The sequence below is a fragment of the Actinia tenebrosa genome, unplaced genomic scaffold, assembly GCF_029948245.1.
Source record: "Actinia tenebrosa isolate PJP-AT-01 unplaced genomic scaffold, QUT_ActTen_1.0 PGA_scaffold0__85_contigs__length_37466705, whole genome shotgun sequence".
In the NCBI taxonomy this organism is placed as follows: domain Eukaryota; kingdom Metazoa; phylum Cnidaria; class Anthozoa; order Actiniaria; family Actiniidae; genus Actinia; species Actinia tenebrosa.
This window is the reverse complement of record NW_028292569.1, coordinates 33,631,296-33,658,777: the sequence shown is the minus strand read 5'-3', so window position 1 is coordinate 33,658,777 and position 27,482 is coordinate 33,631,296. Positions and strand designations below refer to the sequence as shown.

Genomic DNA, 27,482 nt, shown 5'->3' with positions numbered 1-27,482 from the left:
ACTCTTTGAAGTGCTTGATATGGCTTCTCAAACTATTATTATTTCTTGGATACATTCAAAGCATATGTTGCCCAAACTTTATGCTTATAAAGATCCCATTTCCAAATCTTCACGCTAGTGATTTTCTTGGTTTCCCCCTGAATTATTTTAAAATGAGCTTTAAAAAAATATATCAAGCACTTGAAAGTTTGTCTCGGCTCTGCCTCTTTTTAACTCGCTTCTCTGTGTTTGGTAAATGGATGAAACACGCTTTCATGTGTTTGATTTAGATCTTATTAACCGAGCTTGGTCGGTCTGTACAGGATAATCTTGACCAAGGTCGGAATGTACAGACCGAGCGCAGCGAGGTTTGTACCCGACCGAGGTCAAGATTATCCCGTACAGACCGACCAAGCTCGGTTGATAAGAGTTTTATCATATGACCACTTTTCATTGAAAAGGACAAAATGTTTTTGCCGTAAGATTAATACGCGATTGGACCAGTTAATACCAGAGAATCTAGACCAGTCTGCGATGCGATCTATCCAATCAGATTGCTCGATTTGCTAGTGTCCAGGCTCTAAGATTCACGGCCATATAATAAATATTATTACAAATACATAAATACAGGCCTTGGAATATACCCATCTTGGAACCAAGGGTCTTCATCCCCTCAAAGATTTAATCCTTTCATGCCTGGTCAGTACAACATTCACAAGATTAAATTTTGCTTTTTATTCTAAAAATATAGACTGGCCCTAATGATAAGGCCACTGACTTAATATGACTTATTTATTACAATCAAGTAAAAATTAATGGAAGTTCTCGAAATACCACTGGATTTGGATATATTTGTCACTAGTTAATTGTTGAATATACGCCAAGAATTATTGCTAAGAAGCAATTATGTACATTAATCCACTGCAACTTATATTTATGTACATATACTCTAGTTGTAATGTTAGTCGCAGTTTCTTTTGAGGAAAAAATGATGGGCCTACGAAATGAATGAAAAGAAAAAAAGAAAAAAAAGAAATTAGAAATTTTGCAGAGTTATCTAATTACTGCCCAGTTGGATTGCAGTACGATAATAAGATCCCTTGTCCTTTAAAATTGAAATTTCTAATGTAAAATGGATGGATTGTTGTTCCTGCAACTAGGCTATCATTAACTGAATTTGCAAGGCCTTTAAATTAATACCCTACAACATCTTATTGGGCACTGTAATGACACAGGTTGAATAAAGACTTAGACCACCCACAAGGAGGCAGCATTTTGTAGACAAATTGTTTTTTTAAAAGTTTCAAATATCCCTGACTTACAATTTTGAAAAGATAAATACCTCACTAAAGTTTTGAAAAAGCCTCTATCCAAATATGCTCAAAAATTATCCAAGACGTTTCCACTCCAAGTTAATCCCAAATGGTTTTCTATAAGGAATCTTTGTTTTTATCATCATTGAATGGCCTTTTTATGCAACGCTATTTACATGAAAAAAAGCTTTAATGGAAAGCATAATAATTGGCCTACATGGCTAGCTAAACATAAGCAAGACACACTTATTCACGTACTTTTAAAATATCATATTTTCTTTTAAAATTGTCAAGACTTTAGAAAAATAAAAATTTAGAACAGGATGGAATGACTAACAATCCCACACATACAAAATGTAGCATGCATTTGGATTGCTATCCTGTCCCTTTTTTTCACACAAAAACTATTTACATACTTGCTTAACATTTATAGAACCATAGAGATGTCTTTTCTATTTAGAAATAAATGCCGTTTTCCCTTTTGAAACTACTCGCAGCTTAAGGATCAAATAAAATACAATAAAAATATTAAGTTGCACCTGCTTGAAAGAGGGCAAAAAAGAATAAATAGAACAACTTACAGTCTAGAAAAAAATATTTAAAGCAAAGCTGCTTTTTTCTATTTTCTTAATACAAAAAACATGAAAACAAATTCACTTTAAAAAACCTAGCAAGGAGAGGTTTTCGATACCAACTATGCTATGCTATAATTTTGAAAATGAAAAATAAAGCCAGAGTCTTTGGAAGAAACAAATCATGAACTGGGAACCCTTATATGTTTGGCAAAAATTTCTATTTAAATAAAGACAAGAAAGTGTGAATTTGCACCAAACAAGTTTGCTACAAAAGAATAACATTAGAGTAAAAAGTTTGTATAAAATGACAATTTAGCCTACAAAAGCCAGAGTCTGATTTTAATGAGCATTTAAGTGTTCAATTATGATGTCAGCATGTATATAGCAAGTCTATTCCATTTCCCATGGTTTATCTTGTGCATCATGTAGGTTGAGAATGGTAGTGATTGGCATCAGTTCCCCTCGCTCATCCTTGTACTTCTCTTCAAACTGTCGAATGTCACTACAACACTCATACTTAAATATATCCACAATCTTATTCCATCTTGAAATCTTGCTTCTCTGGCTTGCTTTCTGAGCTGATGACCACTGACATACAGGTGGCATATCATCAAGACCATTCTCCCATAAGTATATTACATCTAGGGCACTGACTTTCTTGGGAAGAATGAACTCTGGTGGCCTGGATGGTAGTGGTGTGCTGGGTTTGGAAGGAGTGGTGTCTTTTGTTTGCGTATTATCTTCAGTGGATTCTGGCAAGTTGCTACTAAGGTGTGGAGTGTCAGCCATTGTTGGGCCAGGCTTATCTACTGAATGCCTCACAGACCCATTTAGATTTACTGGTTTGAAGTATGAGACTGGTTCATTTTCAAGATCATACTTTGCCAAGATTGCAGAAATAGGTAACAGTTCTCCCATTGAATTACAAAACCGCTCTTCAAACTTTTCCCAGCTTCCACCACAGTCTTTTCTGAAGATATCAACTATCTTTTTCCATCTAAAGAGCTTTGTTTCATGACCCACTCGATGAATTTTGGGCCACCTTGAAACAGGTGGAAAGCGTTCACAGCCCTCCTCCCACAGCTGAACAACATCCTTTGCACTGACTTTACGTGGTAGCTGATAAATTTCTAATTCTGCATCTGTGCTAGACTGTGCTACCATTGAAGGACTGCTGAATGATACACCACTGATATTAGGAGCACTGGTATTTCTGGCATCATGCATAGCTACAATCGTGGTAATAGGAATCAATTCACCTTTCTCATCAGAAAACGTGCGTTCAAATTCTTCCATGTCACCTTTGCAGTGGTACTTGAAAATGTCATATATCTTGGCCCAGCGAGAGAATTTGCTGCGCTGACCTGCCTTTTGAGCTGGACTCCATGTGGATAGTGGTGGTGTGTCTTCATAGCCTTGTTCCCACATCTTTATCACATCTTTAGCTGTTACTTTGCGTGGAAGGACGTATTTATCTTCTCTTGGAGATGTGCAACTCTCCCTAAATGGTTTGCAGTCAAGTCCAAATTTATGGTCTTCTGTTGTGCTGGCCTCAGTTGTGATCAATGTGCAGCGGCCTAACGATTCTTGAGATCCAAAGGCACTATCGCTGGCCGAGAAAGAGAAAACATCATCAGAATCAGGTCCCAGGTTTGGTATTTCAATTTTAACCTCCACAGGTCCCATGGTTTGATCTGTCTTCACGATAACTGTCTCATTCTCTGTTTCTCCTAATGAACTACTTGAGCCAAATCCAGCAATTATTGAATTTCTTCTGGGTTCACCTTTAATTTTAGTATCAAAGATGGGTCCATGTACAACATGCTCAGCATCATACTTTGCAATAATGGCAGATATAGGGAGAGGAAGAGATTTCTCATTGGTATATTTCCTATCAAATATTTCCCAGTTTCGTTGGCAATCACCATTGAAAATGTCCACCACTTTTTTCCATCGAAATATCTTTGTCTCCTGGCCAATCTTTTGTGCTCTTGACCACACCCCCACTGGCGGAAAGTCTTCACATCCATTCTCCCACAGACGGACAATATCTCTTGGCGTAACTTTTCTTGGTAGTGTGTAGCGACTTTCTGAAAGGTTTTCATGTTTCAAAGAGTTGCCAAGTTCCTTTGGTATCTGTTCCATGTCTTTTGCTTCAGGATTGTCCATGGAAACATCTGAAACCTCACTGTCTCCATCTGAGTGCAAATGTGTTCTTGAATTGGACTTATCCTCTTCTTCTGCCTTAATTCTTAAGGGACTGTGTACTCCATTTTCTTTTATTGGTGTCACGGAAGACAAAAAGGCAGGTGTCTGTTGAGTTTCAAAGAGAGAGAGAATGGTTGTGACAGGAAGGACTTCTCCCTTGCTGTCTGAGAAACTCCTCTCAAAGTCATTCCAGTTTCCACCATACCCATTCTGAAAAATATCCACCAGCTTCTTCCACCTTGAGATTTTACTTTGCTGCTTTAGCTTCTGGGTTGGGGTCCAGTCCTTGAGAGGTGGAAATTCATCACAGCCATACTCCCAGAGGTGGAGCACTTCCTTGGCTGAAACTCTGCGAGGCAATTCGAAAGCAGTCACTCCATTCTGCTTAGTAACCAAAGGAGAAGAAGCATGCATTCTTGCCAGCTCTGAAGATTGTGTGACAGACTGTGATGTGACGTAACTTGGTATAGAGGCAGTGGCAATGACTTTTTTGTCTGTGGGTTGCATGTCGGCTATGCTAACACAGTCTTCTCTAGTTTGTGGTGCAGTGCATGCTAGGGTTGGCATGCGCTGTAACATTGGTCCTCCACTAGCTAATAAGTGGTTCTGGGCTTCTACCAGGTCACTGAGTTTTTTATAGGATTCTTCCAGAGCACGATTTTTGTTATGGAGCTGCTGTACTTCCTTTTCCAACTGTTCTAACTTTTTATGGAAATGAAATGGAACTTCGACATCTGATGGAATTGATATTATGTCTTCTTTTCTTTTCTTTGCTGGAACTAGACCAACCTGCTGCATGTGGTTCATTTCTTCTTCACAAACTGTATTATCTACAAATACAAATAAGGTTAAGGTTTTAGATCAAAACTGGCAGCATAAGAAAGTACATATTATAAATGCATGCTGCTAATATTTCTGCTGCAATTTCTTATTCTCCCTCCTAAAAAATCATAGGTACTCTTATAAGCTGCAGTAAAAAAGAGAATGATGGATATATAATTGTTCAAGGAATATAAAACGTGCGCCCATGTCTCTGTGATATAAACAGGCTGGGAGCTGTAGAGCAAAAGAGGAGCAAGCTTAGTTTCTCTTGCTTCTCGAGTGCTCTACAGCTCTCAAAGTGTTTATATCACACTACAGAGACATAATCAGCCATTCTATATTGCTTTTATTGAATATTTTTGGACAACTTTGTGTGAGCGTGTCTATGTCCTCTGATATACATGTAAACATGGTAGATAACCAATCTGGGTGCGCATTATATCTTAAATATTTTATAAAATTTATAAATATAATAATAAATAAATAATTAATACCTTCAATGTCGCTGTTGCTCACAGCATTTTCTTTGGGACTGTCAATAGGAACCTGGGTATAAATAGGTAGTGGATCCATTATACCCTCAACATGCTGAACACTGGAGGCAATTGAATGAGGTGCACTATCATCCAGTGGGAAATCAGAAAAGATGTGGACACTTTCCAGAGTTTCTTCTCCAACAAATGCATCTGACTCATTGCCATTATCTTCTTTAAAAAGTTTTCTACTTGATTCGCTTTTTCTCTCCACTTTTCTATAAAAGACAATACAACATGCTATTAAAAAAAAATCAAATCCATGATTGATTCTTTTTTCTGAATGCATTTTCCCCAGTTTCCATATATTATTTTAATATCTTTTTATATGCTAGCACTGAAACTATACCAATACACATTAGCCATGATCCCAAAATAAGCTTATTCCAGTTACTTCTCATCACTGTACCACTGCTACACCAGTGCCATGTAAAATAAGCACTCATCTCAGTGTAAAACTTCTGCTTACTTAGGCTAGAAAAAGTGAAGCTTACTTGTAGATTACAGTTGTTTATACATGAGACTTTGAAGGCTTTTTAGCATAGATATCACAGTCCAAAGTTCCGGGACTTAATAATATATTAGGATGAAACTCATTCTATAGTAGCATGTAAATGATGTAATTTCCAATATTTCAAAAAAAGTAAAAGTAAGAGAGCAAGTGGGTGCTGCTACAGCTCTGTCTCACTACTGTAGAACAAGCCTTGGATCACAAGTTTGATTCTACAGTATGCTGAAACACAAGTGTGAGTTACTGCAGTTTTCAATATTCTGAAAACTCAGACATTTCAATGGCTTGTTGTGAAATTGGTTTTTTACTGCTAGTCATAAATGTAAAAGGTGCTAACTGATTATTTTTGATTAGTGGCAGCAAAAAAAAATTCAACATTCAGCTTTCAACTACAAGTTCGCAGAATATCGAACAACAGTAAGTTTGTTTGATGTGCTTTTTTCTCTTCCTTGCCACAAGGATTTTTCTACAGTTTTTCTTTCCTCCAAGAAAATCAACATGTGAGTTGAGTATTGTGTGTAGTGAATATAATTGTAGTGCATGTGAACCTCACAGAAAAACCCCTTACATTGAGCAATAGGTTGCATTTTTAAAAAAAAATAAGATAAATACCACCAACATCTTAGAATATATTTCAATCTTGCCCCAAGCAAGGTATACTCAAATATCTTTGGTTGTTATCAACTTTTTTTCAAAATTCGAATTTCCTTTCACTGAAAAAAATCTTACTCCAACTTGCACTTATGACCAAATTAACAACTCTAACTTTAACATTTCAAACACTATTTTCCAAATGAACCTTTTTTTGAATGTTTCATTTAATTCTAAAACCTAGTACATAATTATATTTTTCCTCTAAAAAATGAATTTTTCATCTTGACTTTTTTAATGCATTTGTCATGTTTAGGTATAAATAATTACAGTAAAAGTTTTTACCTTTTCATACTGTTATGTTCTGTCAGAGTACCTTGATCATATCCAGGTTCCTCATCACTCTAGAAATTAAAATCAAATAAACCAATTAAATGAGACAAATATGTTACATCCAAGCATGATAAGATATAACTATCACTGCAAAGATTAAATAACTATGAATTTATATTTTTTTACTGTTTATGTAAAGTTCTTTTCACAAAACGTGGAAAGGAAACTGGCCAAGCATAACATGGAGTTATAAGACAATAACATAATATTGTGCAAAAAACATTACGCTCCTAAAATGCCCAGTACTTCTTGTCCATTACTAAGAGAGCATAAATTACTAAGTTACATTTTCTTAATGGGAAGAATTCAAGGACTTTCAAAAATAATTTTTTTCTACTGGAATTTAGAGTTTATTGTTCAGGGAATGGATTAGAATTGAAAAGATGATTTTCAGAATATAGGACTTAGGAATGTTCATTCTAATAATCTATATATTTCATTCATCCCCCTTGTAGCCTACTGCATGAGAATGACAAATCCCAATTCGTTTACTATTGTTTTTACACTTTATTTGGGCGCATTTTTTCCCCAAGTATGGCAACTTTGGATTTTTGAATCATTTGCATAAAGATGCTTCAAAACTAATTAAGTTACTTGTGGGAATAATTATCAGGGGTTTTTTGTACGCTTGTAAACTTGATAAACTTTTCCAAAGGCAAAGCTAAGGTAAAAGCGCTTAAAGTAATGAATGTTTTTCTTTAAAACTTTTCCAAGAGTATGAACTTTTGCATCGAAATTTCAGTAATTAGTGATTTGAAAAGAGTGATTTGAAGCGAAGCTAATTATCGATGCAAAATTATGATCATTTTTAAACACAAACAATAAAGTCTTGTTTTAGCGAAAAGAACAGTTTAGTGGCGAAATCTTCCCCCGGGAGTGAAAAAAAGTTAACGGAAAGACCCTCGAAAAGCTCACTCAAAGTAACTCGGACTAAATATTATGTTTTCCTTTAAGTTTAAACAAATAAAGTGAAATAATTTGGAAGGCTAAACTTTCAATTTCTACACAAATCCCAGAGCGTAATGACAGAACACAACCAAAGTATGCGTGCATACGTAAACACCCAATCATTCGAATATATCCAGTTCCCAAATGAAACTATTCCAATTTGCAAACGATATTTTGCTATCTATCTTCGCGAACCAATAGAATATCTAATGATAATCCTCAGTACAGCTGTCTAAGTCGAGTAAGTTATGTCTGATTGGCGCTAATGGCGGTCAAACATCTAGACCCAAGAGACAACTAGTCGCATTCTCCAACACAACAACTTTGATTTCAAAAACTCTAGTTTCTTACCATTCCTGGCTCCTCAGTGCTCGCATTCTCTGAGATTTTGGAGATAATCGAGTGGAGATTCTCGCGGTTCTTGCATCTAGGTGAAAAACAGATTGATGAGAAAAGACAAGCGATGTGACTCAGGACGATTTCTAAACGCAGACATCAACTAAGCAGTCACATGGCTTTACTCAAATCACAGTAAAAACTTTCTACGAGCTCAAAACATCAAACCAACGCGACTTTAATCGACGTGGTACGACTTAAAAACGTCTGCTTACCCTGGTCGAACTACATCTTGGATTGTTTCTTCCATTTCTATGTTTTCTAAAACGAAAAAAAGGAAGCTCTTCAAATGGAAGAGAATTTGAAAGAAAGAGATCTTTGTATGCAAGGGCTGCGCCCTGTCCGTCACAGGCACGAGGGGGCCTGCGCAACGACACCCAAACGAGGCTACCAAATCTCCCTTAAATAAAATATCCGTTCTTCACCCGCTAAAACCCTTTCTATTCTCTTAACACTTCTTTTATTAACTCACAGCTCGAAAGAATAACGATTTTTAAAATATTCAAAAGCATGGAGTAAAAAATGTGCACCTTTGATTGACCGTGCGAGCAAAAGGAACTGGGGAGGAGTTTGGTGCGTGGAAGAGAGGCTGAAGGATGGAATCAATTATGGCGGACGGAAAAGTAGTTGATCTCTGCTAAAATAAAGGAAATGGTTCTTGAAAAAAACAAGATCGATTGGAAATAATGTCTCTGGCAGCGGCTGATAAGTTGTTGAAGCTGTTTGAAGCCTTGAAGAATTATAGAGATGGAATCCCTGTTCCCGATTCCAACCCTTTGGCAAAGTATGCAGGTTTCATTTATATTATTACATCTGTGCCATGACAGAGTCCACACAGTGACTGTCGTTTTCTTGTTATTTTTGTGTGGATCTCTTCGTGGTTGATGTAGATATTTTAGGCGTTGATTTACTTTTTGAAGGAAAGCCATGCTATTCACCTCGATTGCTGGTATTTTAATATTTATTACCGGTGGAATAAATCTTTATAGTAGTATTGATCATGAATGGGTGAAAGGTTTCAGATCAGCACTTTTTGGAGTGATCAGCCAATACCATTATTATTATTTTTTATTGAAAATAAATAAGATAAGCTCACTGCTCAAGGAAGAAAAATCATGTATTTTAATTGTATATGATCAAAGACAAAGAGCCAATATCATTTCCAGTTTTATCTCAGGCTTCACGAAAATCCCATTTTTCCATTTTTAAGTAATGATGGTGAATGGGATCCTCTTGTGTTATGTCCTATGCATTATTAGTCAAATTCAACTGGCAGTCTATCATCAATGCTGCATTCTGATTGGAAGAGCTACTATTAGGCTATAAGTTAAAGCCTACTAGTTGCAAAAGGTGTCAGCTTTGAAAGCCAAAAAATTGAATTTATCTTTAATTGAAGACTTTTTTGCATCTAAATATTTATCTGATTAGTTAGATTTGACTAAAACGATTAGTCCTCTCGCCCTCATGGCCTATAGTCAATAGCCCATGAGGACTTTGGCTCATAGCCCATTCATGCTTGAAGACTAATTTATTGCTAATAAGACCATTACCAAAATTACTTTGGTACTTCAAAGATTAGGAAATGAGTCATGCTTTTGCTTTGCTTTTAAAGATTAGGATAAAAATCAAAAATAAACAAAGAATATTTTCTTTAGGAAAAAGGAAGGTCTCTTGCCGAAAAAGGACAGGTTGTCACACATCAGTGCTATCCCAGAGCTTTTATACTCTTCATCGATAAGGTTGGTTTTCCACTCAATTATTTTTAAAGTGCTACTTTTAGATGGTTTACTTATAATACCCTATTGCATATCTCCTAACCATTAAAACATCTATTTAATTTCAGTCATTTACCACAAGTTTTTTTTAGAGAATTTCATTTAATATGTTTTCAATAACAAGCAGGTTTTGAGATTTAGGGTGGGATGGGGATGAAACATGCTGAAACACACATACATACATGTACTTAATAATGCATAGTCGGATCTAGAGGAGTGTTGCCAAGGGACTTTTCAGGATTGCTTGTATCCTTGCAATTGGGAGTTTGGATGCAGAGGGGTCATTTTCAAGCCTACAACGTTTAATATTTTTTCTCTTCTTCATATTTTGTCTTTCATTATACCAAATGGGACTGCTGAAGCCTAATGACATGTGCAAGTGCAAATAGTGCTTTACGGCTAGTTTATTCCTTTCTATTTGGGTGGAACAAAACATTCAGTGAACCTTAAAGTACTATCTGGGCTTGCCTATGTTGTTATTCTTGCATGTATTACTTGTGTGAACCAGGCTTAGGGAGTACCATAAAAAATAAATCATAAAAAATCTGAAAACCAGTGGCTCAATTCTTATCTATGGATCTTTTATTTGCCTTTAGTATAAATGCACAGGTGATAATTGAAAATATAGAGCGGTGATTGGTCGAGAAACTCGGATTATGACACGATAATCACCTCCAGCAATAATCCAAAATGGCGGGCAGCCGCTTTGTTGCTGTAACCGGAAAAAAATGTGTTTTTTATCTTCTTCTTCTTTTATCTTGAAAGAATCACCTGTGTATTTATACTAAAACAATTATTTACCTCAGGCTCAGTGAATATCGGCAATAATAACCTCGACTTCATTTCGGTTATTATTCCCCGATGTTCACTTCACCTTCGGCGAATAATTGTTAAGTATACTTGTATGTCAAGAGCAATCAAATTATTGAACAAAATAAAAGATGGTTCTTTTAGAAATGTGTTTTTTTACAATTTAAAGGAGCATTCAAGAGTTTCCCAAGCTCCTTGCAATTGGAGTAGATACACTTCTGGCATCCTGTGATGATGATGAATCAGATGTAAGGCTTGTGGCAGGAGAAGCCCTCAATAAGCTTTTAAAGGTAGGAATTATTATTTAAAGCATTGCGATTAAACTACTGAATTCACTACATGTACATGGACTATTTTTGTAGATTAATTGATTAAAAGAGATATATATGCAAAATATATATACTGTATTTGTGAATAAACATAGAATGTAGTGGTAATAGTAATGCATGTGAAGTGAACCACTGTGGTAGAGCCCAGGGGAGTGGTGGTTATAAAATAGATCCAAGTGATGTTTACTGCAAAATTCAAAAGGCATTAATGAGATAACTCAATCTTGAACTTTTTTTTCATAAACTGTTAATGGAAATTTTTCTTACAGGAACTACTGGATTCTAACCTTGGAAGGCTTCTTGTTGAGCTTTACAAAGAAATAAAAAAGGTGAATGATTCCTTTGTCTATATCTGATGTCACCTTCATATTTGTTAAATGAAATAGAAAGCATGCATGTTGTGTATACCGTATTTACTCGAATAGACCCCCACCCCCGAATAAACCCCGCGCCCTCAAATAAACACTGCACCTGGGACTAAAGATAGTAATAGATGCTGTCCCTGAATAGACGCTGCATCTATGGTGTGGTATTTATTTGAGGAAATAATAATTTATTATAAATAATAAAGAACAAGTATATTTCAAGTTTATAGCAACAATGGAAATTTATTTTCATTTAGGGCAACATTTTTAAGTTCTAAGTTACTGTACAAAGAACATGCAGACAAAGTAAGACTATGAATGACATTTTTACTAGATTTGTTACCGTTACCTGTCCTTAACTTTGCTGTTTCAAAATCTTGTTGAATAAAGTGATTTTTTAATAAACGCCACCCCCGAATAAACGGCGCCCCTGAATAAAGGCCACAGCTGGATCACAAGAAATTAACTAAACGCCGCAGCGTCTATTCAAGTAAATATGGTAGTTAGAGTCGTATAATAATAACTATAAAGCATGAAGGGATTGACGGCACAGAGAAGGATGTCTGTCATCTTTGTGTGAATTACGTAAAGATGTCTGTTTTTGTTTCTAGAATGATGCAGCTAGAAGTTTAAAAGCAGCACTCTTGCGTTTCGCTGATATTGCTCATCTCATAAGACCTCAAAAATGCAGGTACAGTACAGTTAACCTACAATGCATCCATGGGTGATGTACTGTACACTCCTGGTAATACAGTGGCTCTCACCTCTGGGACTTTGGGTTTAACATTTGGGCCTGTTAAATGTTACCTGAGAGTAGAATGATATTCAATTTAAAAAAATATGCTTTTCTATGAGGTTTTTTTTTTCTTTGCATGACAAAAATTAATTTCAATTTCTTTCAGACCTGCTCTAATTATATGGTTAAATGTTACAGCTTTGTCCCCCCCCCCCCCCCCCCCCCCAAGTCATCATGATACAAACTAAATCAAATTACAAATAAGAAATTAAATAAGTCGTAACTTAGTGTGGTATTCAGTTGGATTTATCAAACAAGATGTAATAAAAAAATATATATTTTGTCTTTACAGACCTTTTGTTGCCAATTTACTGCCTTGTTTAGGCAGAATTTGTATTCGCACAGAAGAATCATTACAGGTAGTTTGCTTTCTATTTATAGTAAGAGTTAATTCATTTGATGATTTAAGAAGAGTTTTAAAAATGTATATATATTTTTTTTTTATTGATAGGAAGCATTGGCTACTGCAATGCAGAAAATACTCCCTGTTCTTGGTAGCTTTACAAGTGATACTGAAATTAAGGTTTGGAATTTTTGAGTATTTATGAGCATTTTACAATTGAGTTGGAATTTTTTGTATGCATAATATTTATGAAAGACTTACCATTTCCATATAATTTTAGCAACTGATGAAAGCATTCATACCAAACCTAAAGTCGGCACAAGCCACAACAAGACGTACAGCAGCCTCATCTCTTGTCATTATCTGTCAAAACTCTCGCAAACCAAGCATGTTTCATGAATGGCTTATTAACATTTTACTGGGTAGGCTTCATATGGAATTCAAGCATTATCCAAAGATTGACATGTATTTTTTATTGGTTTTCTTTTGTTTCTGGCAATGAATTGTGTCTACTTAGTGTAACTGTGATATTCTGATTTTCACATATATTGCAGATTAATCAGGGCCAGATGTAAGAAAAGGAGGGCAAACATTTTTGACAAAATACCATGATAAAAACATAAAAACACTTACTGGGAAGATTGAGTAAAGGAAAATACTTTAAAGTGAAGAATTCCCAAAACTTCGGTGCTCCCCTTAACTTGGCCCATCAAACTCTTTTATCATTTCTTGGCTATCTATCTCGGCTAGCCCTTGTGGTTATTATAGATAGCATGTACCTTTATTGAGGTTTTTAATATAACGTATTTATTTGTAAATATTATATAGCACAGCAGGTACTAAATAAACACGATTGTTGTTGTTGTTGTTGTTAGATTTTCAATAGTCCTTTTTTTGGCAACTGCACGAAGAGCAAAGTCATTTTTATTAGTTTATTGTCTCTTGCTCTTGTAAATTTGAATTTTTGCAAAAACAAAAATTATAATAGCTTTTTCGCAATGGTCATACAAGTGACAATTATTGTTTATTATCCAGGAATGGTATTGCCTTTGCAAGATGTCAAGCCAACACCAGTGTACTTGGGTGTCCTCAACTGTATTCGTCAATTGGTCCCCCATTTGAATGAATCATTCTTGTCCGAAGATATCATGAAAGGTAGCTTTGGATCTCAAAGAAGCTTCATAGGTGAAACTGGTGAAGACCACAAAGGAGTCAGCATTAAACAGCTCTTACAGGTACAAAAATACAGCACTGTCATCATCATGATTGGGAAAAGTAGGAATTTTCTGGGGCATTTTTCCTGTTGTCATGCTGTGTTTGTTGGTACTTATCAACAAAATGAGTGTATTATGATATTGAGGGCTTTTTTAGAAGTTTCCAAGTGCAACACAATAAATGTTAGACAGCTTTCCATTATCTTATATTGCATACACCTATTTCAAAAAACGTTGTCATCGCCAAAGGCAATTGGTGGAAAGCGATAGGTCATTCCAAGATCCAAGAATAGCTGGAATGACTTGTATCTCTGCTTCTTATTCTTGTCAGGAACATGGACCTTATTTTCGATGTACTGTTTTTATTTATTTATATTTATTTTCCTAATTTATGTAATTGTTTATGTCGTTTAGATTTACGAGGTGGTGATGCAATGCACTAAACACACTGACCACAATGTAGTCAACGCAGCTCTGGAAACACTGAATCAACTACTTCGTACTCCACCATCCCCTTTACTCAAAGTATTGCTCTCTCATGATGGGATCACACCAACAATTAAACCAGATACGCCAGCAACTGGTAGGTTTTGTATTCCAGGGATAGGTTTGGATCAGAGGGCTAAAGGACACATTAGGATCACAAACCACTTGCGTACCATCTGAAGTGGGGCGATTTAGGTTGGTTATCGTACTCACAGTTTTCATTCATCGGCATAAATGTGTAATCTTTGTTAAACACTATGTGAGAAAGCACAAGTGAGCAGCAAACACACCAGTTCCTACTTCTATGGTTGTGGATTGGATCCTTGTACCACATCATGTTGCTCATTGGTTGTTTCTTGTGATTTGAGGGTCTTTCTCGATGTTCTCCAATATCCTCCGACCACAAAAATTAACACTTCAACTTTAAATTTAAATTTAAAATGAAGCCTTAAAGTATTTTAGCCACAGACCATAAGTGTTATAGTCGTACAAGAAGGACGTTTTTGTTCTGTCACCTTTAAGGGGTCAACCACATCCTCTATAGCCTCTGATATAAAGGTGGTGTGATCAATGGTAGCACTGCATTTGTGCTATTGAGTAAGGGCTTACAATGACCCCTTTTTCATAGACCATGAAGAGGAATGGACAGATAGGGCTATTGCTCTTCCGCTTGCATGCTTTGTCCCCTTATAGAGTGCCGTTGATCCGCAGTACTTGCTTATGATTTTAAGTTATTGCTTTCACAGAAGACCTTGAAGGTGACCATGATTCAGCCGTAGGAGACCTTGAAACAGCGTCCACCGCATCTACTGCACCCACTGAAACTGACCTCGAGAGCGAATCCAATACAGACTTTACTTCAACATCTGATTATGAATCTACAAAGTCCCATGAAGATACCGCCTCGGTTGGTACGACAGCCACCGATTTGTCTTCCGTCGAATCCACTGACGACTTGTCTAATCGGGTCAGAGAGTTACGTGTCGCTAGAGATTCTTCGTCACCCGATTTGCAGTCGGTCGAAGATGTGATGGAAAGTGATGATAATGAAGACAAATCTAGTATCTTACCCGGTCCAAAAATTGGACGATCGTTATCAGATCCAGGAATGGTCGTCCAAGAAGATGACTCTAGTCAAGCTGTGAGTGAAACGGAAGTTGACGCTAGTCTTCAGACGGAAATTCCCGACGACCTTCCGATCGAGGAGCAAGATCGAATATGCGACGACTTAGGAGAATTAAATCAAGAAGTCGAACCCCTAAGAACAGAATCTATAGTAACCCAAGACGTTCGTATACTTGTTGAGAGTAGCTTTGAGATTGATGCTGTTGCATGTGCAGGGGTCCCCATGGTACATATTGTCCGTGTCATGTGTTCGTTTTTACTATCGGGTCGCCCGGGGGAAGTTCTCCCGGACTCTAATGTCCGTGTTAGTGTCAAGTCTCTGGCCATGTCCTGCATAGCTCAGGCAGTTCGCCACCATCCTGAGGCATTTTTAGTTGGCGTTTTACCGGATCATGGTGAAAGTGCAGGACAGCACCACCGTGATGTCCAGTTAGTAAGAGATGTACTACTCTTTAATGCTCATCCAGATCCTCAGCTAAGAGGAGGTCTTGGGTCTGTTTTGAGTATTCTTATTGCTGCAGGTCTAAAGAAAGGAAGGTGAGGCTCCTTTTTTGTTTGTTTGTTTGTTTATTTTTGCACAGGGGTGGGTAAGGGGGGAATTCGAAGTTTTTAAAAAATCAAATCTGTTTTTCAATTAAACTTTTTACCTTCGTACCTTGGAGATATTTTGCATGAAGTAACGTAACTTTTTGTGTTGGCGGATCAGTTAAAAAGTAAAAAAATTACTCACCATCCATGAGCACGATTGGATGATTTTTGAACCGGCTTCTTGAAAGACAAGGCTTAATTTTGATTTTTCCCGGAATTTAAGCACTGAACTTGTATTAGAAGAGGCCTTCAAAATGGCCAATATTTTATATCTCTATTCTATTCTATTTTCCATATTCTAGCTTGGATTTTAACGGTTGGAGTGAAAAGTGCTGTAATGAATATAACACAGGTTAGTGCAGTGCACACACTCACACACGTGATAGCAGCCATGACAGGAGGCCGGAACAATGGAATCTGCTCTAATCTGGTTTATAGAAAAAGAATTCGGTTTCCAGAGGAAAAGACTATCTTTGTGCCTCAAATATATTTATAGTAGATATAATTATATACTTACGAGATTGCTGGCTGCTGAAGCCACGTTCAACGTTTCAAAGACTTTGAAATTCAAAAACTACCATTTTCTCTACAATGGACGATGAGAAATAGACCACTGGTAGCTTAGCTAATGAGAATGCACGATTTGTAAAAACCACGCTACTACTTTATTTATAGTAAATCGATATGCATGTTAGGGTGGTTCTGACCTGATCACGTTTCTATAACTTGGTCTTCCAGCTGTATTGAGTATCGAGAGCCTGTTATCACTGTTTGGATGCATCTTACAGGATGACTCTCCTGTTGCCATCAGACAGGCCTGTTCTGCTCTCAAGGTAAATTTTAAGTATGGGATGGGATGGGGTGGGTGTGGGGTGGGATAGAATGGTAATGGGTGAGATGGGGTGGGATGGGGTGGTATGGTATGGTATGGGGTGAGATGGATTGGGATGGGGTGGTATGGTATGGTATGGGGTGGTATGGGATGAGATGGATTGGGATGGGGTGGTAAGGAATAATATGGTATGGTATGGGATGGGGCGGGATGGAACGGGATGTGTTGGGGTGGTATAGGATGGGATTGGATGGTATGGGTTGGTATGGCATGGCATGGCATCCAGGGATAAAATAATCATATACAATGCTTTCTTGTGATTAATTACCAAAGTAGACATCCCACTTGCCAGTTGTATTTAATCGTGTTTTGTGTTCACAGTCGCCAGCAATAAAAATACAAGTGTTTCGTGGGATATTGTATGGAATGCCACTCCAAACTATTGTATATCTATTATATATCATAAAATAATCTAGTTATATCGACCTAGTCCAAAGACTGACACTCTATTTCAACCTACAGGTTTGTTTTGCTTCACTGTGTCGAAGTGTTCACTGCCATTTAGTTCGTGATCTTATCGATATACTAGTGCAACTAAGGAAAAAATCTTACTGGCTTATCAAGGTAAGGCTTACTATTTTATTTACTTGTACATTATACACCAGACAATTTTGCTCATATGGAGTAGATTCTGCATGCCTTTGAAAAACATAGAGTGGTTTTGGTGCGAGTGGGAATCATATGGTACTGACTTACAGCACATAGTTGGTTCGACATACCGTAATACCTGTAATTTATCCAATTATAACGCTGGGCTTCAGAATGACCAGAATTTTCCGTATTGTTTTCCACTCACAGTAAAACAGCTGTAACGCACACGCGTCGAGTTATATTTTCATAGGAAGAATATTGATCTCTTCAACGGATGTCGTCACGCAACTGTGCTGTATGGCGTGACAAGCATATTCTATGATTGGTACAATGTCTTCTTTTTCGTGCCATACCCTATAGCCTTCTTTTCAGTCATTCAAATTTTGCTCTATGGTCAATGCCTAGCGATTTATCTTTTTTCTAAATTAGGTTGAACTGTTGGAGCTCATAGAAGTGATAGACGTAAGGTAAAGAATGATCCTTACTTATAAGCTTATAAATGATGTTTATTTTGAAAGCCAAGTCATTTGTATTTCAGGCTGATAACGTACTTGGAGGCGAACAAGTTTTTCCAATCGGATAGCAAAACGGATACTCTTTTAAATGTGAGAAGATATTTAGTTTCTGTATTGTATGCTAGTTTTTGACCATCCAGTCATTATGTTGATATGAATAGGTTTGTGTAATACGTGGACGGATCTAGGCACCCGCTAGGCAGTAGATACGTTCACAAAATTGAGACGATTGTTTTAACCATCAAAGGCCAACCATCAAATGTTTGAACCAACCAACTAATTCCGAGTTATAAAGAGGGTTTGTGCACGGTTAAACTTTGAATCATGTATGGATGATAATATTGAAATAATGATGCTTTTTCTTAGCATCTGAGTATCCAGGACGTTCTGCTGAAGGACGTAGTGTTTTCATCACTTGATGATGACGATGGCCGCGTAAGACATGCTGCAGCAAAATGCTGTGTCAAGTAAGTACCGTCTTTATAAAGATACTCTATGACAGTTGATCATTGAATAATATTTTGTTGATTTTACCTTCAGACTTGTACCAAAATTACTGCTGAGCACAGGAGATCCAAGGCAACAGGCCATTGTACAAGTAGTCTCGCATAGTGTGGGTAAGTGTTCGATAGAAATTTAGTGAAAAAACATTTAATTGGGTCTAGCTGTTTGAGCTTGCTGTTATGAGGATTGTCAAGAGTTGTACACTTGTTGCTATCAATAGAAATTTTCGGGTTCCGTTTGGAATTTTTACCAGCTGAAAGGAAAGGTTTTAATAAAGATGTACCTGGATGATTTAGCATGGAGAGCGATGGTTTGCCTATTACCAAAGGCTAGTAACAAGATTCGTGAGATTTTTTTAGCTGGTTCACTCGTATCTAAGAAAGGCTAAGACCAAGAAAGGCTTGTGTACTGAGAAAAGCCAAGTGAAGAAGCAAAATGTCAATACGTAATGAAGTTAGATAATGCCTTATTCATGAAAATACCAATGTAATGTTTTAGTCCAACGAAGGACTGACGTGAAACGTCAGTATGTAGTGACACACGTTTTTACACGGTACTTAAGTTTCCTTCCTTTTTACTAATGTACATTTTAGATGAATTAAAAATGAAAAACAGCGACAACAGAGGTAGCCAGCCATCTTCGCTTCATTCACAAGCTACCATCCTCCACAGCTTGTCAAAAATCGTTGCCATGACAACAGAAATCCTCAATCATTCCACTTCCAAATACCGCACGGTAGGTCCTTTCTATTACCTGCTTTGCTTACGTTGACATTGATTCTGACGTTACTATGGTAATCTTTTCTCCCAGATTGGCTGTATCCACCTTCTTCATTCTCTGGCCCAGGCCTACCCCATCGCCTCATACCCGGCGGCCTGGGGCTGTTCTGTAGCAGTGCATTGCAGTAGCCCTATATCCTCTCATTTTTCCAGCACTAACGCCCCTCCTCGACCTGGGAGTCCCAGCATATGTTGTACAGGGGGAGGTGGTCCGCTTTCATTGGTTGTTGGTAATGTGACGTCATCATGGATCGCCTATGACCTCATCGCCCATCAGAATCTATTGCAAGTATGTACCATAGTTAACTTTAAGTATTTTTTGGGCTTTAGTGTGACCAAATAGCTGCCATGTTGGAAGGAGTGCAATTTGTTTTCGTGTACATCATCCAACATGCAACACATACTCGCACATCCATAAGTCCTAAGAGGCCGTTCTTGGCCTCGGTCAATGCATATTTGAAGGTATTTCTAGTATTCATTTGTTTTGGTGTTTTATTGTAGCTTTCCGGGCAGCTATTTCTCGGAGTTGCATCATCAGGCATCAATGTTTCCCTGAAATCACAAATCAGCCATCAAACAGAAGATTCAACACATGCCGGCAGCTCTGAGGCTTGGAACGTGTTCAGCGACACTGCAGTTGGTCCTTTGGCTGAAAAATTGATCGCACATCTGATAAGGTAAAGCGGTATATTTTAACTATTGGTTGCGTCCGTCCCTTTCCATCAGAATATAAGGACCAATGACGTGGTCGCCATGTTGGTTGACATAACATAAGACACTAAGGCAAAATATTTTGTCAAAGTCAACCAAAATGGCGGATATAACATTACATGCACCCCAAAGAATCGAATCTGCTTTGAATCTCTCAAGGTCCATTTTAAAGCCAACTGTATGTGGCTCGGTTTGATTGAAAGTTTTGTCGTTGTTACTTTTAGACTTTTGAACGTGTTTGCCCATGTAATAGATGGAGCTACTCCTGGAGCACATTCATTCAAGGTAGATAGAAAATGTTTAGCATTCCCGTTCCTTTTTTAGACTTCAAATTAACGGGACTTATTTTCGTCTTTCAGCTTTCATTTCCAGGACAAAGCAAGGACAAATCATCCCAACCCTCTGCCCCTGGGGGTGCATCCCATGCCTCACCCCATTCCTCCTCGTCAACAACACCAACCCAACCCGTCTCAGCTGTGCCAAAGCGACTTCTCAAGTCTAAGAGAGCTTTGTCCGAAGCAGATCTACCGAGTTCCGATAAATCACCTACCAAGGCAGGGAGTGGAGGAGAGGGTCCTGATGGCGAGCAAAAGCATCATCAGGGTCCTCCCCCTAAGAGTAACATTGGTACCTTTTATAACTTACCACACTACATGAAGCTGTACGAAGTCATTAAAGGAACGTTTCAAAACTACCAGGTTGGTTTCTTTGTCGTAATGCTGCATTATCGTTAATTTTGTTGCAGTTTTTTTCGTCGTCGTCGTCGTTGGTGTTTTTAATGATGATAGTGGTGGTGGTCATGACGATGATGGTAGTGGACCGATGATGATGATGATGATGATAGTGGTAGTGGTGGTCATAAAGATGTTGTAAAAAGATGTCATTGGCTTTTGACATGTCTACGGTATCAAATATGACCTTTTATTGACAAATCTAATAAACCTTTTTTTCTTCAGGTGACACTCTCAAAAGCTTTGCAAGACAAATTTACCAGTTTTCTTCGTTGCACTTTGAGTGTACTCTCTCACTTCCTGGAAATTTCCTCATTTCAAGAAATTGGCAAGGTAAACCATTTTATAGGTCAAATTAATGAGTCTGTCTGTCTTTCTGTTAATTGATTTTTGCTTCAAGATTTAGCACTTCGTGTCTACATAACTAGCAAACCCGTGGCCCTTGTTTCATGGGCACTGAAACACTAGAACCCTTAGGGAAAATGATAACGAACACTTATTGTAACTTATTATTGTATCAGCATGTCGAAGAAATTCTTGGTTATCTACTAGTCTGTGTTAAAGTAGAGCCTTGCAAAACCTTCCTATGTGTGCAACAGGTAAGCATTTTCATTGGTCATTGATTAACCACGAGTCTCATTTCTAGTAATCGCTCGCTAAATGACGTTTTATATTTAATTTTCTATTCAGCTTCTTCGCGCAATGTTCGGCATCAATGCTGTCTCTCAACCCGATCACGCACATACACCCGTTTACCCTGGTTGCCTAGGGGACACTCTCATCTCCTTACCCGTATCCATGACAACAGAGTATGTAGATGATGGTGGCGATGGTTTGTACTATGACTGTTTCGAGCTGCCTCAAAGGGAGTACCTACAATCCATCGAGAAGATGGTTCACAAGGAAGAAGAATCAGAAAGTTCACTTAAAAGGTTGTCATTTAACTTCTTGTTGCTGATATTTTTTCTTGTCAACATCTTTTTTTTTAACGAAGGAATTTTTTATGTTGCAGGGGAATTGGGAGTTTTTTCAAGAAAATCCGAAGGAGAACGGGTTCAGTAATTCCCCCGGCTGTCAAGATAGATAAGGTAGGTACCTACAAATCAAAGATTAGGTACACCAAGAAATCTTTGATTATCTTTTTAATGAAAGTCCTAAGACAGTTGGTGCTAATTAACTGAACAAAATAAAGTGTGCAAGGGATTCTGGTGATGAGGCAATAGGCTCACTTTATTGCATTATGCATTAATACATTAGACAGGAATTTGCTAATCCTCTTTTCTTTTCCAGCAATCACCCATCCATTTATTCATTCGTCTCTTCGAACCACTCGTGATACGGGCCCTCAAGGAATTCACTATCAGTACTTCTGTCACACTGCAACAACAAGTGCTCAGTCTGTTGGCACAGCTGGTCAAGCTACGAGTGAACTATGCTCTTCTTGATGCCGACCAAGTGAGTATTTCCTTGCATCTTCAAAGTAAATGTCAATTCGTATTTTCAACTTGGGATCATTATATCATGAAAAAAAAAAAAATAGCTCAGTGCAACGATACTGATGTCCCTAATTCTACTACCAGCCAAAAGCAGTTCGTCAAGTCCCCCAACATATAATTTAATTCTGCTTTTGCTTGCTGCCATGCTACCACTTGCCTTTCCTCTCCTCCCTCCTCTCGTTTCGTTTCTCTCCATTAAAAGCAACATGGTCATCTTCACCATTATGGACATCATCATCAACACCATTATCACCTTTCCATCGCCACATGATCAGAGCTGTTCATATTTTTAACATCAGTGAAGAAAATCACAGCTATGACAAATTGAAAGCCGTTTGTTACTTGTTCCAGATTTTTATCACATACATCCAGAAGCAGTTTGAATACGTTGATGCTGGGCAAATCAAGTAAGAGCTAGTTTTATTTTAGAACATTTTGAAAATATTTTCTTTACTTATTTCCATTTACCCGTGTTCTTGTTGTAAGCTGAGAGAAAGACAAAGTAAATTTTATTTATTTACAGGAACTGTGATACCTTTCTCCCATTCGTTTTCCAATTCCTGGTCTTGCTATCGTACGAATGCTTTCAACCCAAGTTCAACCAAGCAAAGGCCATCGTAGGAATGCCTAAAGTCATACAGCTGTGTGACGGTATTATGGCCAGCGGACAACCTGCCAAAACGCATGGTTAGTTTAGTCTTTAAACTCTTTGAAATTGCATCTGCACGACAGGGTGCATTCTGGTCTGACTTTGATTTAAACATCTATTCTCTACATCAAAACAGCTAGACCAGAGTATACCACATGCCTTTACGGCATCCAATATGGCCTCCAGTCTTGATGTTTCCGTCTTGACCTTGGAAATGTTTTCTCTCCAAGAATACTACCACCAGCAATACTTTCTTTATTTTGTGATTTCTCTATTTTCATAAGTGTCCTTAAGCGTCTGAACAACACAAAAATTGCAAAGCATGTCAACCAAGTTCTTGTCTTACCAAAACGTCATCTGATATGCAAACGTTTCATTATGGAGAGTTGACTTATAAAAAGTTTACTTTATTTTTGCAGCCATTCCGGCTCTACAGCCCATCGTTCACGATCTTTTCGTGTTGCGTACTTCAGGCAAGGCAGACGCCGGCAAGGAAGTTGAGACCCAGAGAGAAGTCGTTGTGTCAATGCTGTTGAGATTCGTTCAGTATGCAGAGGTATATATCAATTATGATAGATAGACGAGGTCTTCAAAGTGCCAGTACTTGAATCTAAAACGAGAAAAAATATGAAGTAGTCAATCAACGTGATTTGAGCGGAGAAGATACTTAGTTGTGTTATGCTATCATAACAGGTGCTGGAGATGTTGACCATGGTACTAAACTGCTACCAACGAGAAGATGAAGACAGATGGAAGAAAATGTCCAGACAAGTCATTGATATGCTGTTACCTATGCTTGCTAAACAACAGGTAAATAACTTCATGGAATAATTCATTTGTTCCACCTAGAATAAGTAACCAATAAATATAGAACCAGTAGCACTGTAAAATTTAACAAGACAATCACAATATATAACAGAAAAACTTTCACCAACCATAACAGTTTCTACAAAGCAAATAAAAGCATTATCCGGCAATTACAACAAACGCAAACACGACAATAACAGCAGCAGCAATGACATTTACAACCATCGGTGGCAGGTACGACAACTACAACAACAAAAGATGACATGCCAACAGTTGGAGTAAATACTTCAAAAATATCTACAAAAGTTGCACAAATAATAGAAGCATCACTTCTAGCACCATAACAATTGCCACCACTAACAGCAACAACACAGCAACGACAACGGCTATGATAAACAGGTGCAAATATGAAAGCAGCAACAGCAAGAGGTAATCCACAGATAGTTAGTCATGCGAAGTTCCTTGGCGAAATTCCATTTTTGTTTCACTTACTATTGTTTTGTAATGACAGATTTATGTAGAGAATGAGTTTGGTTTTACTGCATTGCAAGGAGTGTTCCAAGCAGTTTCTCCTGTATCTCTTCGTCCTGCAGACGTCTTACTCAAGGCACTTTTTGTGCCAATTCAGCTGGTAAGACTCGTGATATCGCTCGTTTTAAACTAGTTTTGGTTGATTCCAGTATCATTATCATCGTCGCCATCATCACCATTTTGCATTACATTTTACATTACATTCTACATTACATTAATTTACTTTGTTCTTATGTTTTCAATCTTTTAGACCCAACTGCTGACCCTCGAGCGCTGGCTCAGCATGGTCTTGGTGTTGCTCTACACCATACAAGGTCACGTGAGTGAAGGCCAGCTAATATCCCGAATGAAAGAGATCCATATAAAAACAAACATTTTGAATGGCTTGGTTGATGAAACCCTGGACGAACAGTATCAGAATCCAGGAGACAGCGTATCAGCTGAAGAATCTGATAAGGTTGGTATGTAAGGAATGCGTGACCGCTATGACGGATTGGATTTGGATTGCGTGACACCGCTAAAAGGTTTTAAATTCGTTTGTTTCGTTTCAGTTATTTAGCTTGTTTCTTCTGCATGTTGTTAACATCATTGTTCAGCGTATTGCGAACCTGTCCAACATGTTGGCTAAAGACAATGGACTTGATATCTTATTTCTGCACAAGCAGTTTTCTAGCTTGAGTCTTTCAATCACCCATATGATTAAATCAGGTAATTTCTTTTTCCATATTTTTAATCAGTTTTGACCGGGTTGCCTGTCTACTGAACGACACAGGAACCCCACATACGCCATCTAAATTATTCTATGTTTTTCGTCCTTTCAGAGAATTTTTCTCGAATCACTACTTCAACGTCTGCGTTATGCAACAGCCAGCCACCACACCCATTAGTAGCTGCCATCAATTCATCGTTAACCAAAATTCTCCCCACCCATCCCCTGTTAGTCTTACGTTGGGCTACGGTACTGAAGTCGCTATCGTTCAGCAATCCATCCTTCTGGTATAAACTAATAGAAACAGGTTCCTCCGCAAAACAAGGTTTGTCATTAAATGATTTTAAAGATATTTTAACATCTCTATTGACTTGTTTATACGACCCTACATTTATTTCGACCTACCCTTTCTTCTGTTAGAAACCAAAGAAACACGTGACTGTGTCCAGCCAATCAACAGAGAGGCTACACGACAGGCCGCAATCTTGCTTTATTGCGATCTCTTGATAGAAAAGGAAGCGGTATGATTGAATAAAAAACTTTTTTTTCTTTTTTCTTTTCCATGTTGAATATTCAGTTCGTTTTTTTCCCGGCTGGTATTTCGGGTCTTATTTTTTCTCCTTTTGTTGCTACCAACAGGATCGACCTGGGTGTAGTCTAAATGAAGTAACAATACTATTGCAGTCTTGCATAGAAGATTTGATTCGTCTGCATGCTGAGATACCCGTTGTAAAGCTTTTTAGGTATGTGCGCCGTAGAATCCGAGCGCATGGCAAGTTTTAATTACATCATTAGACAGATTTCTAAAGACGACGGCGTCGTTTTTCGTGCGCAAATAACGGAAAACCATTTGATTGTTGAGTACTTTGTGCGTGCTGGAAGTCGGTGCCGTACGTTCCCATTCATACGAAAAAACCACTCCAATATTCTCTTGTTTTATCACAACTATAACTTTGTTAAAATTACTAAATTTATCTCTTTGTCTTACCTCTGTTGCTTATTACGAACGTCTCTATTTTGCAGTATTCTTCATAAGAGTTTGGACGGAAGTCGTGTATTAATGGAAACATTCATCTCTGGTCATGCTCTACAAAAAGAAAGACAAAAAAGAGATGTAAGTTTTGTAGGAGAGCTTAGAATGTGTTAAAGAAGCAATGACAAATGACATGGTTACCATGGGGATCGTTTGATAAGGCTTCTACTAATAGACGTCATTTCCGGCCTCGAGAATCTTAACCAGGGCCCGATTGTACGAAGGTGAATAGTGCTACCCGACGGATAAATCTTATCCAGCGGATAAATTTATTGGATAACAGCATTACTTTATTCATTGGATAAGGAGTTATCCGCCGGATAGCGCTATCCACCCTTAGTTCGCTCCGGGCCCAGCCAAATGGCAAGTGGTCAATCAAGCATGGAAGGCAAAGATTGCTCTTCACTGAAGGCTTTTAATGAGATTTATGACATTCATTCGCTGGCTGATAGCGCAAGCTATCCAACATGGCGTTCATGACGTCACATGAAAGTCAGAGTCAAATAAAATGAGTAAATATCTTTTTTTTCCCCAGATACCCTACACCAAACATTTAGTCCAGTGCCTGGCGAACGTACACAGTTCACAAACCTGCCTTCTTCTCAAAATCCTTGCGGACTTTTTCCTCGATTCCGATTGCCGTTCCATCACACGACTGGTGGAGAGCAACATTTGTAAACGGCTGGAGATAGAAATCTCTCGTCTGAAGGTAGGTTGGTCTTCCGTTAACCACACGTAGCCCAAGAAGTCATTTCGAATGTCTACTCATGTGACAGCTTTAAGAAGACAAGCAAATATTTAAGGAAACCTTCATAAGCCAACCTGAGCTATATACTAACTGCTTACTTGACCATAGAAAATTACATTACGTTTGCACTGGAAGGCATGGCAGGCAGCCATGTTGGTGGTGTTTAAACATATAAATAAGGTTGCAATGTCTTGAATTACTAGGGAATGTTTGTCAACGACCCAGTAGATGGCAAGTGCCATTGAAATAATGCTAGTCACAGGTTATAACACTGATGAAAAATATTTTCTCTAGAAAGCATTTAGTGAGCTCAATATGTGTGTAAACTGCTTTTGAAAATATCCATATTTGACATTAAATATACCAGACGATGATCACATGCCAAATGATCACGTGATTCTTTGGCGTGTTGGGCGTTGACTGTTATGATCCATGGCAAACTGCGATTGTTGCTATATTTGTTACTTCAGGATCCCAAAAACGAAACTTCTACAGAAGAACTTATAGCTGTCTGTCACCTGATGGCATCCAAGAAACAGATACAAAGGTGAGTGTCGAGAAACCTTGTTTTTAAGAAGACGATGCTTTCGAATTTTGCCGAGGCAGCGTAGAAAAGGCTTCTAGTTTTATCGATACCTTGAAACAACCTCTTGGCGGCTGATCAAAGTCAGTATACGGCTAACTC

At 37.9% G+C, this 27,482-nt stretch overlaps 2 protein-coding genes across 3 annotated transcripts in view; one reads left to right on the top strand and one right to left on the bottom strand.

Moving 5' to 3' along the window:
• Positions 1-699: 699 nt before the first annotated feature.
• On the bottom strand, positions 700-8,592 carry LOC116307350 (uncharacterized). Its single transcript, XM_031717543.2, has 5 exons — positions 8,485-8,592; positions 8,225-8,300; positions 6,878-6,936; positions 5,392-5,648; positions 700-4,905 (listed from the first exon to the last, which is right to left on the bottom strand). The coding sequence occupies exons 1-5, from the start codon at positions 8,517-8,519 to the stop codon at positions 2,258-2,260; spliced, it is 3,075 nt and encodes a 1,024-aa protein (XP_031573403.2). The 5' UTR covers positions 8,520-8,592; the 3' UTR covers positions 700-2,257.
• Positions 8,593-8,870: 278 nt separating this feature from the next.
• Positions 8,871-27,482, top strand: part of LOC116307349 (huntingtin) — a 30,907-nt gene continuing 12,295 nt past the window's right edge. The window contains exons 1-41 of one of the 2 annotated variants that reach the window (XM_031717541.2): positions 8,871-9,053; positions 9,925-10,008; positions 11,024-11,144; positions 11,453-11,512; positions 12,160-12,239; positions 12,637-12,703; positions 12,796-12,867; positions 12,968-13,109; positions 13,723-13,922; positions 14,316-14,484; positions 15,137-16,049; positions 16,403-16,452; positions 16,839-16,933; positions 17,455-17,556; positions 18,013-18,050; positions 18,122-18,188; positions 18,465-18,565; positions 18,639-18,715; positions 19,196-19,338; positions 19,414-19,671; positions 19,884-20,059; positions 20,318-20,378; positions 20,453-20,791; positions 21,050-21,157; positions 21,346-21,423; positions 21,515-21,756; positions 21,837-21,912; positions 22,115-22,279; positions 22,672-22,727; positions 22,844-23,007; positions 23,389-23,525; positions 23,663-23,779; positions 24,288-24,407; positions 24,558-24,764; positions 24,859-25,015; positions 25,129-25,341; positions 25,437-25,537; positions 25,656-25,759; positions 26,040-26,130; positions 26,585-26,758; positions 27,268-27,344. In XM_031717541.2, the coding sequence (XP_031573401.2) occupies positions 8,956-9,053; positions 9,925-10,008; positions 11,024-11,144; positions 11,453-11,512; positions 12,160-12,239; positions 12,637-12,703; positions 12,796-12,867; positions 12,968-13,109; positions 13,723-13,922; positions 14,316-14,484; positions 15,137-16,049; positions 16,403-16,452; positions 16,839-16,933; positions 17,455-17,556; positions 18,013-18,050; positions 18,122-18,188; positions 18,465-18,565; positions 18,639-18,715; positions 19,196-19,338; positions 19,414-19,671; positions 19,884-20,059; positions 20,318-20,378; positions 20,453-20,791; positions 21,050-21,157; positions 21,346-21,423; positions 21,515-21,756; positions 21,837-21,912; positions 22,115-22,279; positions 22,672-22,727; positions 22,844-23,007; positions 23,389-23,525; positions 23,663-23,779; positions 24,288-24,407; positions 24,558-24,764; positions 24,859-25,015; positions 25,129-25,341; positions 25,437-25,537; positions 25,656-25,759; positions 26,040-26,130; positions 26,585-26,758; positions 27,268-27,344 (5,900 nt within the window). In that variant the 5' untranslated portion in view covers positions 8,871-8,955. Of the gene's footprint in view, positions 9,054-9,924; positions 10,009-11,023; positions 11,145-11,452; positions 11,513-12,159; positions 12,240-12,636; positions 12,704-12,795; positions 12,868-12,967; positions 13,110-13,722; positions 13,923-14,315; positions 14,485-15,133; positions 16,050-16,402; positions 16,453-16,838; positions 16,934-17,454; positions 17,557-18,012; positions 18,051-18,121; positions 18,189-18,464; positions 18,566-18,638; positions 18,716-19,195; positions 19,339-19,413; positions 19,672-19,883; positions 20,060-20,317; positions 20,379-20,452; positions 20,792-21,049; positions 21,158-21,345; positions 21,424-21,514; positions 21,757-21,836; positions 21,913-22,114; positions 22,280-22,671; positions 22,728-22,843; positions 23,008-23,388; positions 23,526-23,662; positions 23,780-24,287; positions 24,408-24,557; positions 24,765-24,858; positions 25,016-25,128; positions 25,342-25,436; positions 25,538-25,655; positions 25,760-26,039; positions 26,131-26,584; positions 26,759-27,267; positions 27,345-27,482 lie in introns of both variants that reach the window. The other variant, XM_031717540.2, reaches the window with a different exon arrangement.